Here is a 17,998-nt window from a genome sequence, read left to right as displayed (position 1 = left end):
TTCCTGATATTGGTAATTTGTGTCTTATCTCTTTCTCTTGCTTGGACCGTCTAGAGGTTTATCAGTTGCAATGGGGGAGAATTCTAAAATGGCCTCCAGGATTTCCCACCTGCTACATAATCTTCCATACTGTGAACTTGATGGATTTGACTCCCATGGCTAAGTTATTTATATGAGACAGTTGAATTTAAGACATGGAAATTATCTGGGTGGGCTTTACTTGATTATACAAGCCGTTTACAAATGGAGTCTTCTCTGACTGGTTCCAGAAGGGGAACTCAGAGAGTTGAGGCACCAGAAGAATTGGACATGGTCTTGCTGGCTTAAATAAGAACGCTGCTATATGGAAAGGAAAGGGGGAGCTGAGTGCAACCACTGGCCAACAGACAGTGGAGAAACAAGGGACTCAATCTTGTAGCCACAAGGAGCTGAATTCTGCCAAAACCTGAATGATATCAGAAGGAGATTTTTTCCTAGAGCCCCCAGGAAAGAATGCAGCCCTGCTGGTATATGGATTTCACCCTTTTGTGACCCTAAGGAGAGAATGTAGTAATATCATGCCTGGATGACTGACCCATGGAACTGTGACATGATAATGGGTGTTTTCTTAAAACACTACATCTGCAATCAATTGTTAATGTAGCAGTACAAAAACTAATACATTAATTGTATTTACTTTTTGAAAAAGCAACTTTTGGGTTTTTTTCTTTTAAATTTCACTAACTTCTTTTATAATCTTAATTTTTTTTCATTTCTCTGATTTTTTTTCACTAAAGTTGCTATTTTTTTCTAGTTTCTTAAGGTGGTAGCTTAGATTACTGATTCAAGGGTCTTTTATTCTTTGCAATATAAGCATTTAATGCTATAAATGTCCATCTAAGCAGTTTTTACTTGTATTACACAATTTTCATAAATTGTATTTTAATTTTCAGTTCAAAATATTTTTAATTTCCCCTGAGATTTTCTTCCTGACCTATAAAATCCTACAAATGTGTTGTTTAATTGTAAAATATTTGGAAAACCTCTAGTTACCTTTCTGTTATTTATTTTTAGTTTATTTGTACTATAGTCTAACGACTTACTTTGTATGATTTATATTCTTTTAAATATGTTCAGCTTTGGCCCAGCATGATGGCTCACACCTGTAATCCCAGCACTTTTCAGGCTGAGGCAGGTGAACCACCTGAGGTCAAGAGTTCAAGACCAGCCTGGCCAACATGGTGAAACCCCATATCTACTAAAAATACAAAAATTAGCCAGGCATGGTGGTGTGAGCTTGTAGTCTCAGCTACTCAGGAGGCTGAGGTAGGAGAATGGCTTGAACCCAGGAGGCAGAGGCTGCAGTGAGCCAAGATCCTACCACTGCACTATAGCTTGGGTGACAGAGTGAGACTTCGTCTCAAAAAATAAAAATAAGAAATAAAATAAATAAATAAATAAATAAATATGTTAAGCTTTGGTTTGTGACCCAGAATATGTTCTGTTTTGCCAAACGTTCTATATGTATTTCAGAAGAATATGTATTCTGCTGTTTTGTTGCCTGGAGTATTATATAATTACAAATAATGTCGAACTGGTTGATATGATTGTTCAAGTCTTCCATATCCTTACATATTTTCTGTTTATTTGTCCTTTCAATCACTTAGAAAAGATTATTAAATTTTCCAACTATATTTATTTCTTTGTGTCTGTCTCTTTTTTCAGATCTGTCAGTTTTTGCATCATATATTTTGAATCTCTGTTGATAAGTACATACACATTAAAAATTATGTTCTGTTAGAGAATCCCTCCTTTTATCATTATGTAACATTCCTCTTTATTCCTAAAAATAACCTTTGTTCTGAAGTCTGCTCTGTTCAAAATTCATGTAACTACTCCAGCTTTCTTTTGCTTAATGTTGCATGGTATTCCTTTCTCTATTTTTTAACTTTTAACCTAAATATGCCTTTATATTTAAAGTGGCTTTTATGCAGCATATACTTTAGTCTTGATTTTTATCCAAGCTGACAACCTGTGTGTTTCATCTGGGATGTTTAGATCATTAACATATAAAGTGATTATTGATAAGGTCAGATTATATGATCTCGCTCTCATTTTTAAAAACGTCTTCCAGCTGTTGTTTCCTTTTCCCTCTTGCTGCTTTCATTACATTTAATTAACAATGCTCCCATTTTGTTTTCTGTTTAGACTTATTGTGTATAACAATCTTTTAAAACTTTTTAGTTTTAAATAATCTGAGTTGACCTCCAAATAGTATTATGCTGATACATATGTAGTATAAAAACCTTTTAACAGTATATTCCCTATTACTTTCTTCCATCTCTTGTATAATTGCTATTATACATTTCATTTTTTCTTATGCTATAAACATAAAATATATTGTATATTTTTGCTTTAAACAGTTAACTTTTAAAGTCAATATTACCAAAGCATAAATACACTCATTTATTACATTTCCAACGCTCTTAATTTCTTTGCATGTATGCAAATTTCTAAATATATTATATTCCCTATCTCTGAAGAACTTCCTTTCCATTTCTCATTGATTAGATCTTCTGCCAATGAATTCCCTCAGTTTTTTTTTGTTTTGTTTTGGTTGTTGTTGCTGTTGTTGTTGTTGAAATGGAGTCTCACTCTATCACCCAGGCTGAGTGCAGTGGCGTGATCTCGGCTCACTGCAAACTCTGCCTCCGAGGTTCACGCCATTCTCTCACCCCAGCCTCCCGAGTAGCTGGGACCACAGGCACCCACCACCATGCCCAGCTAATGTTGTTTCTTTGTATTTTTAGTAGAGATGGGGTTTCACCGTGTTAGCCAGGATGCTTTCAATCTCCTGACCTCCTGATCCGCCTGCCTTGGCCTCCTAAAGTGCTGGGATTATAGGCTTGAGCCACTGTGCCCGGCTGAATTCCCTCAGTTTTTATTTTTCTGAGAAAGTGTTTATGTCTATTTCACTTTTGGAAAGTGTTTTTACTGAGTTTCACTGTGGGTTTACTTTTTCTTTCAGAAACTTAAAGATTTTATTCCATTGTCTTCTTTCTTGCATGATTCCTGAAGAGAAGTCTGCTGTGAATCTTACCCTTTTTGCTCCTCTCGTGAGGGAAAAAGCAAAAAACAAAAATGTATCTTCTTTTCCCTTGGCTGCTTCCAAAATGTTCCCTTTGTATCTGGTTTTCAACACTTTTAATATGATATATGTAGTTGGGGGGTTTGTTATTTGTTTGTTTTCTTTTGATTCTGGCTGATATTTGAGCTTCTTGGATTTGTACTTTGGTGTCTGTCATTCTTTTGCAGAATTCTCAGCCATTATTTCTTCAAATATATTGTTTTCTCTTCTTCTTTTGGAATTCAAATAATATGTATATTAAACAGTTTGTTATTTTTTCACAGCTCTCGGTTTCTCTGTCCTGATTTTTTAACTCATTTTCTCTTTTTGTTTTAGATTGGCTAATTTCTACTCACCTATAGTAAAGCTCACTGGGTCTTTCTTTGGCTATGATAAGTTTACTAATGTGCCTATCAAAAGCATGCTTAACCTCTCTTACTACATTTTTGATTTCTTGTACTTCCATTAGATTCTTTCTTATAATTTCCATTGATCTGCTAATTTCCATTATGCTAATTTCCATTGATTGACCAAATCACCTCTTTGGTCTTGCATGTTGCCTATTTCTCCATTAGAGCCATTAACATATTAAATAATTATTTAAATACCCTCTTTCCTATCTGGTTCTGTTCTTAGTAATTATTTTGCCTTTTCAGGCTGCTATTTTTGGTTTTTGTATGTCCCATAATTTTATTTGGAAGCTAGACATGTTTTATAGAATAGTAGATACTCAGATAAATTTTATGTATGCTTAGAAATAAGCATGCCTTTCATTTTGCTCTGCTTTTAGTGTGAGGGTTCTTGCTTATGTAGTTAGAAGTTAAGCCAGGTTTGAAGTTGACTATCTGCTTGACTCCCGGTCCTGTGGCTCAGTTTTGACTCTTTCCCTTGCACTCTTCCCAGGGAACATCTGTCTCTTGCAGTCACCACCTGGACTACACAGCTGTTTTCATTCTATACTTGTTGTGTGTGGGTGGTTGGATCAAGGGATGGTGAGATGTTATCAATGTTTGGAGTAAGGCTTAGTCTTAGGCATGATTTGTAAACCTAGTTCTTAGAGTGTGACCTTCACAAATGTTCCTGTGCCTTCTCCAGATGTAATGTTGGGCCCAACAGTACTGCCATCTCTCCCCCAGGGGTAGTGCTTGCTTGATTTTCCAGTCACACACACACAGCTGCAGTAGATTTCCACCATTCCCCTGTTGCACCAGTTTTTGTTGCCCTTCCCCCTGTGTACTGAGACATTTGCTTCACAGGGGACACAGTGATGTGGACGTGGGTGGAGTTCTCACAATGAGTTCTGTCATCCTCTCCCAGGTGGCCCCATGGGGAGGCTTTCTCAGGATTCTCCTTGATCCTCCCTTTATAAAGATGGTGGTGTTTCTGGATAAGAAACTGGCAAGAGCATGAGAAACCCTTATCCCTGTGGCAATCAGAGGCTTCATATTTTCATGCTACCCCAGACTCAGCATTTAGTGATTAGGTAGAAATTTCTAGCTGAATAAATTTACTGAATCATATTATATTTGGTGGTGCCTGTAATTATCCTAAAGTTTCCTCCAGCACCTCATTTGTTGACAATCATATTAACTAATTAACTTTTTACATTATATTTATACCTCAATTTGGCCAAGAATTACTTTTTCTAAAAACTATCCGTTACTTTACGGTTAAACAGGATTACGGGCATGAAGTTAAAAACTGATTGTAATAAAAATTAGCACTTTTTGTTTCAAAATATGTAATACTTTATTTTTTTCTTTCAGTGGTCATAAAAGTGAATGGTAAGGATATGGGTATAAACTCAATTCTTTATATAAATAAAAACACTTGTGTGATTCTTCTTTTAAAAATGAGGTAGTGTGGGATAGAGAAGATTTTTACCACACATTCCTCTCTGGAAACAATAGAATGCCGAAACAAAAGTGAAAAGAAAAGGAAGAAAAAACAATTATCATTGACTGTAGGCACAAATCTGCCAATACAAGGAATAAAAGGAGCAAGGTAAATTAGTGACTAAATTAAAAGAAGCACCAAAAACACACGGAATTATCTACAATTCTTTTGTAAGGTGCAGAGTTTTGTAAAAAATAGATGGGCCCTTCAAGAAACTTCTGACCTACCTAACACTGTGTATATGTGTGTGAGAGCTGGCTGGGGCAAGGAGGATGCAGTCTAGAGGAGCATCCCTGAGCCATGTCCCCTCTGATAGCGAAAGGGAGGTGTTGGTGATGCTGAAGAAGGGACAGGCTCATTCCATGAATTAGGCAATTAATACGTGAGTTAGAAAAGAGATTAGCTATACTGCTACTAACCATGGAAAAGGAAACACTACATCACTGTACCTACCCGTGTAGCTTATAAAGATCTTTTTAAATCCACACTGATATACTGCTCAACGCAAAATCTCAGGAGGTATGATGATGAGAAGATTAAAAGATCATTGAACAAACATTCACAGAAGGCCTACAAGAGCTCAGGAAGCAAAGAAAAGGGACAAAGTGTCATCATGGAACTTGTATTCTGTGGGGTAGAGGGAATAGATGATAAACAAGTAAATATGTATCTCATATATTTCAAGAGGATAAGTGCTACAGAGAGAAACAGAGCAGGGAAAGGGGTAACAGATTCCCACTATTCATAGATCCATTGTGTCTCCAATTGCAAACCATTCTTACTTTACACAGGTAGTCAATAATCTAATAGGGACACATTTGGACAACTGAGTCAGTGAGGAAGTAAGCAATGCTGGAGATTTGTGGGAGGAACGTTCTAGCAACTGGAAATGCAAGAGCAAAGGAGCAAGATCAAGTGTGTGGGGGACAGCAGAAGGGACAATGGGGCAAGAGCTGTTTCCTTGACTGGGAGGGAGCCCAAACCATGAAGGAGTTTGTAGTCCAAGCCACGCTCTTAGTATTAATCTCAATGAGATAGGAAGTTCCTGGAGTGAGCTTGGAAAGGCTTGATTTGACCCCTATTTTAAAAGGATTATGTTGGCTGTTAGATAGAAAATAATCTGCAGAAGGACAAATTAAGCAATGATTACAATTATTATTATATTGCAATAATATTATATTGTATTATTATTATTACAATAATCAAGTGCGATGTAATTGGTGCATTAGAGTAGTAAAATGTGGTTGGAATCTAAGCATGTTTAATGCATTTTTATGGAGTAAATATATAATATGAGGATAAGAGAAGAAGAAAGGCTGACTGTGAGGTTGAAGGTCAGAGCAACTAGGACAGAGTGAATGTTTGTTGAGCACAGTACACTGCAGGTGGAGCTGCTTGTTACAGAGCAGGAGGCAGGAGAGGCAGGACTCACGTGGCCTGTTGATTTTGAAATGCCTGTTATATCTGTGTGGACATATTGAGATGATGCAAGGGTAGATGAGTCTAAAGTTCCCAAAAGTGGTCAACTACACGAAGCACTGATAGTATTTAAAATCCTGGAACTAGTTGAGATCCTCTAGAAAATTAAAGAATAGAAGGGAGAAGGTCTCCAGGCTGAGCCACTGGCACACTCACATATGGTGGTTGCGGAGAAGAAAAGAACTCACAAACAGGGCTCAGACTCACAAACAGGGCTCAGATACACTGCTCAAGGGCAAAGCCCAGGGGAGTAGATGGCCAAGGGCTCCAAAACCTGCTGAGACAACACATTTGTGCTGAGTTGACCTCTGCAGGCACTATTCATACCCTAGGGCTGACCTCCAAAAAGTGCCTCCTGTGAACTTGAGTTAGAAATGCAAATGGGACCCATGCAGAGATTCCAAAGAATAAGACAAAACACTACAAATGCCGATGGAGGACATGTATATTAAGAACATTCCAGACAAATACTTCCCTATGATCTTGGACCAAGTGAAGAAAATTTTAGCTCAAAACTGAAGTCACTCAAAAGAAGATAAAAGAAACACAGACGGACCTGAAAAGGTGAGAGGAGATATCAAGCAGGCCAGGAGATATTGTGGGGAGGGAAGGAGAAGAAATAAAATCATAAAAAATGAAAGCCACGGCCGGGCGGAGTAGCTCACACCTGTAATCCCAGCACTTTGGGAGGCCAGGGCGAGCAGATCACAAGGTCAGGAGATCGAGACCATCCTGGCTAACATGGTGAAACCCCGTCTCTACTAAAAAAATACAAAAAAATTAGCCGGGCGTGGTGGTGGGCGCCTGTAGTCCCAGCTACTCGGGAGGCTGAGGCAGGAGAATGGCATGAACCTGGGAGGCAGAGCTTGCAGTGAGCCGAGATCGCCGCCACTGCACTCCAGCCTGGGCGACAGAGTGAGACTCTGTCTCAAAAAAAAAAAAAAAAAAAATGAAAGTCACATGACAAGTAGTTGTTACAGAATCTAATCTGCTGATAATATTGTCAGGAACATGAAGAACAAGTTTAGTAATACTGAGGAATGCACTCAAACAGTGAATAGTAAGAAAAAAATGATAGATGTATAAATCAAACAGAGTGCTCACAAACACATAATTAATGTTTGTGAGACGAGGAAAAGAATAAAGCAAATAGAATAAAATGTTTAAAGGCTGTATTGGAAAAAAAAAATCCTGAAATGAAGGAAGACATGAATCTGCCAACCAGGTCCCAGGAAAACAGGACACGAGACACATGTTAATAAAGTTATAACAAATCAGGAAAAAAGAAAAACTTAAAACACGAACTTAAATATAAATGTAATTTTAATTTAATTGAAATACATCATCCATAGCAACAGAAATAAACATATATCAAGAACTAAATCTAACAAAAGACTTGCCAAAGCTTTATGGAAGTAATCCAATATTTCTTTTTTTTTTTTTTAGTTTTATTTTAATGATGTTAATTTTTCTCTATTATTGTTTATTAAATGTATTACATATTGTAAGGAACCATATAAATACATTATTGAACTTGAGTGGAATAGGAATAGATAGTCCTCAGAAAGCCTAGTCACAGAGAAATATTGCTCAGGTCATTAAATCACAGAATGCAGGGCTAGTATGATTTTAGGCCAGAAAACTACTGTTTGGGGTTTCACCTGGGAAAGTTGGGGAATTTTAAGCAGGACATTTTGGAGTTGTGTGTATGAAAAGAATGTTATATACATGTTTACTGGGGGACCAAGGATGGACTGTACATTTCTTTTTTTTTTATTATTATTATACTTTAGGTTTTATGGTACATGTGTGCAATGTGCAGGTTAGTTACATATGTATACATGTGCCAAAGAGCCTGCATCGCCAAGTCAATCCTAAGCCAAAAGAACAAAGCTGGAGGCATCACACTACCTGACTTCAAACTATACTACAAGGCTACAGTAACCAAAACAGCATGGTACTGGTACCAAAACAGAGATATAGATCAACGGAACAGAACAGAACCGTCAGAAATAACGCCACATATCTACAACTATCTGATCTTTGACAAACCTGAGAAAAACAAGAAATGGGGAAAGAATTCCTTATTTAATAAATGGTGCTGGGAAAACTGGCTAGCCATATGGAGAAAGCTGAAACTGGATCCCTTCCTTACACCTTATACAAAAATCAATTCAAGATGGATTAAAGACTTAAATGTTAGACCTAAAACCATAAAAACCCTAGAAGAAAACCTAGGCATTACCATTCAGGACATAGGCATGGGCAAGGAATTCATGTCTAAAACACCACAAGCAATGGCAACAAAAGCCAAAATTGACAAATGGGATCTAATTAAACTAAAGAGCTTCTGCACAGCAAAAGAAACTACCATCAGAGTGAAGAGGCAACCTACAAAATGGGAGAAAATTTTCGCAACCTACTCATCTGACAAAGGGCTAATATCCAGAATCTACAATGAACTCAAACAAATTTACAAGTAATCCAATATTTCACTGAAGGATATGCAAATTGAAATAGATAAAACTTCATGATGACAAAAACTTTTTCTTAACTGCTGTACTTTCAGGCAGCTACACTGATTATCTAAATAAATGAGGATGCATAATTTATTCCAATCAAAATACCAACAATGTTTGTGAAAAATTTTCAAACTGATTCTACAATTTTATAAGCACAAAGACCCAAGAAAAGCCAAGGCATCCATGGAGAAGAATACAAAGATTGACAGCTTCTCTACTTGTGGCCAATGCTATTGTATTAGTTTTCCATTTCAGTTTAACAAATTGCCACAAACTTAGTAGTTTAAAACAAAACACATTTATGACCTTATAATTTCTATGAATTAGGTGTGGCTTAGCGGGGAACTTTGCTTAGGCTCTTAGGGCTGCAATTAAGGAGTTGGCTGAGCTTCAGTCTCATCTGGAGACTTGACTGAGGAAGAATCAATTTCCAAACTCAAGTTGTTGACAGAATTATTCTTTGCAGCTGTAGAGAACAGAGGACAGTCTCTCTCTTCATGAAAGGCTCAGTCTTTCTTTTAACATCTTTCACCTGATTAAGTCAGGGTCACCCAGGATAATCTTTCTTTGATTAATTTGAAATCAACAGATTTTGGGTCTTAATTACATTTGCAAAATTTATTCATCTTTGCCATATAAAGAAATTCAATCAAGGGAGTTGATCCATTAAGTGAAACCAAATCAGGTTTTGCCCACACTCATGAGGAGGGAACAATACAACTATATGACTAACTGGGGGTCACTTCAGCATGTGTCTGCCACAGTTATGCTGATTAAGACAGTGTGGTTCTGTGTCGGAATCAAAACACACACACAGATTCATACAGATACGAACACACAAATAAAAGACAGGTGGGCCTGCAGATGACTGGAAGTAGCAATAAATGATGGTGCAGCCACTAATCACAGAATTCAGAAAACTTGAATTGGAGAAGTAATTGCATAGGAGGAAAACTAGGAGAAAAGCAAAACTTGTATAAGGAAACTTGATGGTCCTGGGTTAAGGAACAAATTCTCAAGAATGACACAAATGGTATGAATGGTAAAATAAAAGGTTGATAAATTTAATTTCCCTAAAATTAGGAACTTCTTTTTTAATGTCTTAATTTTTTTTTTTTTTTTGAGACGGAGTTTTGCTCTCATTGCCCAGGCTGGAATGCAGTGGCACTATCTCGGCTCACTGCAACCTCTGCCTCCCAGGTTCAAGAGATTATCCTGCCTCAGCCTCCTGAGTAGCTGGGATTACAGGCGTCCACCACCACACCCAACTAACTTTTTGTGTTTTTAGTAGAGATGGGGTTTCACCATGTTGGCCAGGCGGGTTTTGAACCCCTGACCTCAGGTTATCCACCCAACCCAGCTTCCCAAATTGCTGGGATTACAGGCTTGAGCCACCGCGACAGGCTGGAACTTCTTTTTATAAATAAACGTAACAAAGAAAAGAAAAAGACAAGTCACCTCAGGGCAAACTTGAAGAATAAGATGGAGAACATTAGGCTTTTTGGCTGAGCATTGCTTGCTAATCTCCAGGCCTCAGGTGGCTTTTCAGAGAGTATTAAGCTTAGGCAATTTTGAAAGGAAACCAGGCTGGATGTATCTGTAAGTTGGTGGGGTTGGGAGGATGGGGCAGAGATGACCGTGAGAAGGAGAGGAGATGGAGGGAAATAACAACGTTTAAAGGAGACTCAAAGGATGTTTTTGGTGCCAGAGATGCAATAAAGAAATGTGGTATCTATGACATGAGTAAATAATGGTTTTGAAATAGTATACTCTGGGGATAATGCAATTACAAAAGATTCACCTAGTCCGTAGAGGAGTTGGAATATTGAAAATATCTATATGAACTTCCAATCTTACCAATTAAATGGGATGATAAATTCAGGTGGGAACATCTTTAGAGCTCATACATTAGAAATACATTCTGTAAAGGGTTTTCCTTTTTTTTAATTTTCTGTGAAGATCTCTTTCTGAAACTCGACTGGAATTTTAAAGCATGAGATGCTATGTTGCTGTCAAATTTCAAAACAGAAACTTAGAATTTAAACATTGTAAATTTGCTTATATATTTGGTATTTTATTAATGTGGCCCACAAGATGTTATCTAGCAGCTGGTTAGCATTTTCAGAAAAAAAAAATAACACCCCTACCAACTTCCTTTTTCAATAATAATTTATTATCTACCCGCTGATTCATTAAAATAATAATTTTACAAACATAAAGTTTAGTAAAATGAAGAAAAAGGTCTTTAAATGTACCATGTCCTTGTATTTTACAATAAACTAATTGTATGAAGTATGAATAAAGAATATTTGTATGTTCTCTGAGAAACATGGAAATATACTTCAATATAGAGCCATTAAATGATACAACAAAGAAAATTTGTACACTTACTTCCTTTGGTGTTTCCAAGCCAGATTACCTCTGTTATCCCTACCCGTCAACCTATCTTTCTTCTCGGGATAAAGCCCCATCTTCTGGGAACTGCTCCTCCTTCCACAGCCAACCTGGGAGCTGCCATGTTCTTATCCGAACCTGCCTCACTTGAAGTTGATTTGTCCAAGATGGGCAGCAATCTAACCTAAGCCAATACAATCTTCTACACCACTGGTTTTATTTATCTGATTCTGACCTGTCTGAAATTGACCCTGTCAGAGGCTTTCTGAGAATGTGAACGTGGAATCACTGAGAGCAAATAAATGCGTGTCAGTCTCTCTCTGGTGGTGGGAACTACCAGATATGGAACTTACTAACCCTAAAATAAATGAATAAATAAGTAAATAGAAAAGCCCCAACTAGTCCACTGTGATGTTTCAAAACATCATCCTGGGGCAAATTTTATTTCTATGTTTAATGCTAAAAAGCAATTATTGAGAATGGATTGCTATCTAATGAAATAAATAAAACAAGTATTTGGGATTGGAAATAACAAGTTTCAGGTCCTGACTTTCCTCTGAATATGAGCCGAGGAAGAAATCATCTTCATGGGTCATTCTGCTGCCTCCTCCATCACTGACAGCATCGTGCCCACCTCCATGCGTGCTCCCAGCACTGGAACTTTGACTGGTGCTGCTGCCTCATCCATCGGTGCCAGCATCATGCACAGTTCCAGTCATGCTGCCAGCATTGGGACTTTGACTAGTGCCGCCTCCTCCATCATTCCCAGTATGGTGCACTCCTCCATGCATGTGCCCAGCACTGGGACTGTGTCTGAGGCTGCCTCCTCCGTCATTGCCAGTATCGTGCACACCTCCATATTGTGCCCAGCACTGGGACTTTGTCTGAGGCTGTCTCCTCCGTCATTGCCAGTATCGTGCACACCTCCATATTGTGCATACCTCCAGTCATGCACCCAACACTAGGACTTTCACTGGTGCTACTGCCTCCCTCCTGCAAAGCACCCATGTCTGGGAAAGGCAGAGCCTCAGCAGGATGACCATGGAAGCTAATAACCATGGATGCCCAGGTAGACTTCTGAATTAGGCAAGGGAGTATACTGAGTACAGGCATGGGGAGCCCCTCTCACCCCAGGCAGGGAGAAAACAGGTGGATTTGCTGTAATAAATTGTGCGTCTTGTCTAGAGTTGTCTTTCTGTTTATCTTGTCAGTAACCTGCAATGGTGATAATTTAAATTATTCAACTCTTTGGATGTTCCATTTGGACTGTGCATAACTCCTAGGGTGATTTATTATGCTTTGTTTTTCTGTATGTTAGCTTGTTTGTTTATTCCTCTAGGGTTTTGATTGCAATTTTATGCAAAAAATTAATAGACATTAAGAATCACACATAATTCAAATCACATTTCCTTAGGAAATAATGTAATTTTGGCATTCACATGACTTTAAAATATATACTTGTGCTCTTTTATTGCTTCAGGCTAATCATCCTAATTTCTTTGTACTGAAATATTAATTTGTTTAAATTTTTAAATGTTTCTTGGTAAATGGTATCAAAGTTGATGTTTCTATCAACAACTCTAAATATTGCTACAACAGAGTATTTCATCCTGCAAAAAATTCTAATTTATTGGGAGCATAGTTTTCATCTGAGCCCAATACCATCTCCCTGTCAATCTTTCAAGTAAAAATGGGACTTCGGGCTGGGCGTGGTGGCTCACGCCTGTAATCCCAGCACTTTGGGAGGCCAAAGCAGGTGGATCACCTGAAGTCAGGAGTTCAAGACCAGCCTGATCAACATGGTGAAACCCCATATCTACTAAAAATGCAAAAAAAAAAAAAAAAAAAAAGAATTAGCCAGACGTGGGGGCACATGCCTGTAATCCCAGCTACTTGAAAGGCGGAGGCAAGAGAATTGCTTGAACCTGGGAGGCGGAGGTTGCAGTGAGCCAAGATTGTGCCATTGCACTCTAGCCTGGGTGACAAGAGTGAAACTCTGTCTCAAAAAAAAAAAAAAAAAAGGGACTTCAGTGATAGTCTTTTCATTCAGCAAATATTAATTAATTTATTATGGTTAGCCAACATTGGTAAACCCAAGACATATTCTATAAACCAACCAGTTTATTGGTTTTAAGATAGATATTGTATCAGTAATTATAGAAACAAATCCATCCAATTTATGGGAAGGTGTCAGGGAAGATTTCCTGGGGAAGTAAGTGATTTTTAAGCTAAGTGAATGAATAGGAACTATCTAGATGCTGGGGAAATGAAAAGAAGAGCATGCTATGCAGATGGGAAGGAATTCAGAGGAGTGTGGGGAAGGGTTTTGGCAAGTCTGAGGCCCTGGGTAGACCAGATGCCAAGAGTGTAGAGAGCACAGGGCAAGGAGTGTTTAATGCAGAATGATGTGGACCACATAAAAGTGTCACAGTTGTGCAAGGGCAGCTAATAAGGAGAAGGCTAAAATGTTACTTGTGTTTTACAAAGTTCCTTTTGACGGCAGTAGGTAGAATGATTTAGAGCCAAAAGGACTGTTCATTAGGAGATAAGCTTGGATCTATGGCAGAAGGTGGTAGCTTGGACTAGATGGGGAAAGGATTTGAGAGCAATGGATCATATAGAACCATTGAGAAGAGAAAAGGAGGAGTCAGAGGTGGCTTTTTGGTTTCCTCTTTGAATAAGTGAGAGATGGACCTGAAAGAAGAGGAGGTATTGGCACGGGGAAGGTGATAGTTCAGTTCTGGATATGGTGGATTTCGGGCGCTGGATGGCTGAATCCAGCAGGCTAAAGGGGTGGAGGATTCAAATGGGGAGGATGAGGATGAGGAAATAATCTCAGCAAGAGGTGGCCTAGACAAGAAATGAATGGAGATGCTTTGGGGAGAAAATGTACAATGTATTAAGCATGCACCCTGTTTCAAGCCCCTGGGGGATCTTATGTAATCTCTAGTCACATCTGCATTGCTCTCAGCTTCTTTATGGTGTGGCTCTGCTTCGGTAGAAGAGAGTGGAATGTCAGGAAATGATTACTCCTTTTACTTTCTGGGTTGGCACAGCTTAAGTCCTGGAGTTACAAAAGGATCAGATAAATATACATACATTAATTAAAACAAAGTGCAAAGTTGATAAGCAAAACTTAATGATATAAATAAATAAAAATATAAAATCGTTACACAAGTTTATGTAAGATGTGATAGCTTTGTTATTATTGGAAAAGCATCCCTTAAAATGACCCTGGGTCTGTTTGAGGGTTGAGTTTACCTGTTACTCTTGAATTTAATTGTACAACCTATGGAAGGACTCAAGCAATAATAGCTCATCAACTTATGGCCTGTTGTGGAAGAGATCTGCATGTGTTCTCACTCTATCCGTGAATATGTTCGTTTTGTGCCCTTTACACTGACCGATTAAATGCCTAGTACAGCCATGGATACTATGAAAATTAAGTTTAAGAAAACCAGCATTTTGATCCATTTCCTGATTTGATATTGTTGTAATTGTGCATTTTTATCCAAGTCATTCACTTAACAAAATAAATTGTAAATTATTTTCCTGAATTATTTTTGACCCATCAAAGTTGTCTTAATTTTGACAATATTTTATTACAGGTGATTATGTTGTCATGACTATATATTTTGAATTGAGTAGAAGAATGGGATACTTCACCATTCAGACATACATTCCCTGTATACTGACTGTGGTTTTATCCTGGGTGTCATTTTGGATCAAAAAAGATGCTACACCAGCAAGAACGGCATTAGGTGAGTTTCAAAAAATCTCTTCCATAAATTTGTGTAATTTTAATATAGAAGCAGTCATAAAAAATACCTTCAATGTAAAAGACTATTTAAATGTGAATGATCTCATTTGAGGGTGACTTGAACCATGCTTAGAATTTTCTCTTAAGAAGCCAAGCGAGGCTGTTCTTTCTCACAATGGGATTCTATGTGTGCCACTTAAATCAAGACGGCGTAGGAGATTCACAGTAAATCCATGGTGATAGTATCCTGTATCACAGGCTGATATGATCACAAAAACACAGGCACATCCCAGAACCTGTCAACTCAAAAGTCTCCCTACGTTAATGTCAGGGAACAGAATTTGCCACACACCTCTGAGGACTGAAGACATAGTATTGGTAAAAAATAGTTGATCAATAATTGAAGCTCTGCTTGTATATAGCAACTTTATCAGCAAACAAGAAAATGATCATTCTTTTCAGCTGTGAGCACACACTAAAACTCAGTCTTTTCATGAATTTTTCTCTGGTTCCCAAAATCTTCTTAATAAAACACTAACTTTCAGTAGTTTTAGAACTGTGCAACATACATTATGTCAGGTTTTCTTTCTGACAGGAATTTTGCTTAACTTTCAATGTTTTGATTTTTTGTTTTTTTTGTTTCTTTTTTTATTTGATTATTATTATACTTTAAGTTTTAGGGTACATGTGCACAATGTGCAGGTTAGTTACATATGTATACATGTGCCATGCTGGTGCGCTGCACCCATTAACTCATCATTTAGCATTAGGTATATCTCCTAAAGCTATCCCTCCCCCCTCCCCCAACCCCACAACAGTCCCCAGAGTGTGATGTTCCCCTTCCTGTGTCCATGTGTTCTCATTGTTCAATTCCCACCTATGAGTGAGAATATGCGGTGTTTGGTTTTTTGTTCTTGCGATAGTTTACTGAGAATGATGATTTCCAATTTCATCCATGTCCCTACAAAGGACATGAACTCATCATTTTTTATGGCTGCATAGTATTTCATGGTGTATATGTGCCACATTTTCTTAATCCAGTCTATCACTGTTGGACATTTGGGTTGGTTCCAAGTCTTTGCTATTGTGAATAGTGCCGCAATAAACATATGTGTGCATGTGTCTTTATAGAAGCATGATTTATAGTCCTTTGGGTATATACCTAGCAATGGGATGGCTGGGTCAAATAGAATTTCTAGTTCTAGATCCCTGAGGAATCTCCACACTGACTTCCACAAGGGTTGAACTAGTTTACAGTCCCACCAACAGTGTATAAGTGTTCCTATTTCTCCACATCCTCTCCAGCACCTGTTGTTTCCTGACTTTTTAATGATTGCCATTCTAACTGGTGTGAGATGGTATCTCATTGTGCTTTTGCTTTGCATTTCTCTGATGGCCAGTGATGGTGAGCATTTTTTCATGTGTTTTTTTTGGCTGCATAAATGTCTTCTTTTGAGAAGTGTCTGTTCATGTCCTTCGCCCACTTTTTGATGGGGTTGTTTGTTTTTTTCTTGTAAATTTGTTGGAGTTCATTGTAGATTCTGGATATTAGCCCTTTGTCAGATGAGTAGGTTGCGAAAATTTTCTCCCATTTTGTAGGTTGCCTGTTTACTCTGATGGTAGTTTCTTTTGCTGTGCAGAAGATCTTTAGTTTAATTAGATCCCATTTGTCAATTTTGGCTTTTGTTGCCATTGCTTTTGGTGTTTTAGACATGAATTCCTTGCCCATGCCTATGCCCTGAATGGTATTGCCTAGGTTTTCTTCTAGGGTTTTTATGGTTTTAGGTCTAACGTTTAAGTCTTTAATCCATCTTGCATTAATTTTTGTATAAGGTGTAAGGAAGGGATCCAGTTTCAGCTTTCTGCATATGGCTAGAGAGTTTTCCCAGCACCATTTATTAAATAGGGAATCCTTTCCCCATTGCTTGTTTTTCTCAGGTTTGTCAAAGATCAGATAGTTGTAGATACGCAGTGTTATTTCTGAGGGCTCTGTTCTGTTCCCTTGGTCTATACCTCTGTTTTGGTACCAGTACCATGCTGTTTTGGTTACTGTAGCCTTGTAGTATAGTTTGAAGTCAGGTAGTGTGATGCCTCCAGCTTTGTTCTTTTGGCTTAGGATTGACTTGGCGATGCGGGCTCTTTTTTGGTTCCATATGAACTTTAAAGTAGTTTTTTGCAATTCTGTGAAGAAAGTCATTGGTAGCTTGATGGGGATGGCATTGAATCTAATGTTTTGATTTTCTGAAGGCAGGTAATATATAAGACTGAACATAGAGATTGTTTTCCCCTAAAAAAATCCTATAGAAAAGAGGAAGCTTTCTCAATTTCAAATTTCTGCAACATCTCTCATGTTTGCATTGTTATTTCTCTGTGTTTTTTTATTTGTTTGTTCAAGAACAAAGCACTGGGCCTGGGTAGACCAGATGCCAAGAGATTAATTAGCCTGTAATATCCTCTACCTATACTAGTTTTGCATACTTATAGAAAATACATGGTAGAATTGTAGGCAAATCAACATAGATTTAGTGACTAACCCTTGGGGTTATGGCTTCATAGTTACATATATTAGATGTCACTGTACACAAGACATCTAAAGATAAGCTTCAAAGTGATATAATATATAACTATGTTTATACAACTTGAGACTATGAAAATCCTACAGAGAATAGTTGTTCTGGGCTCAAGACACAGAAGCTAGAATTTCACAGTGCAGTCAGATAATAAATTTATAGCCAGAAGAACTGAGGAACTTTATTAACAATAAGATGTTTAGTTTAGACACCAAAAAGTCTGTGCCTAGAAATAAAGGGGGTACTCTAGATGTCCTTTAATGAAGCTTGA

At 37.8% G+C, this 17,998-nt stretch overlaps 1 protein-coding gene across 7 annotated transcripts in view; it reads left to right on the top strand.

The window, feature by feature from the left end:
* Positions 1-17,998, top strand: part of GABRG3 (gamma-aminobutyric acid type A receptor subunit gamma3) — a 574,336-nt gene that overhangs the window by 543,816 nt on the left and 12,522 nt on the right. For all 7 annotated transcript variants that reach the window (XM_054451434.2, XM_063652473.1, XM_054451435.2 and 4 more), the window contains one exon: positions 15,006-15,158. In XM_054451434.2, coding sequence (XP_054307409.1) covers positions 15,006-15,158 — 153 coding nt within the window. The remainder of the gene's footprint in view (positions 1-15,005; positions 15,159-17,998) is intronic.

This window comes from Pongo pygmaeus, chromosome 16 (assembly GCF_028885625.2).
Source record: "Pongo pygmaeus isolate AG05252 chromosome 16, NHGRI_mPonPyg2-v2.0_pri, whole genome shotgun sequence".
Lineage (NCBI taxonomy): Eukaryota > Metazoa > Chordata > Mammalia > Primates > Hominidae > Pongo > Pongo pygmaeus.
The sequence above is the reverse complement of the archived record's forward strand: the minus strand, read 5'-3'. Positions and strand labels throughout refer to the sequence as shown.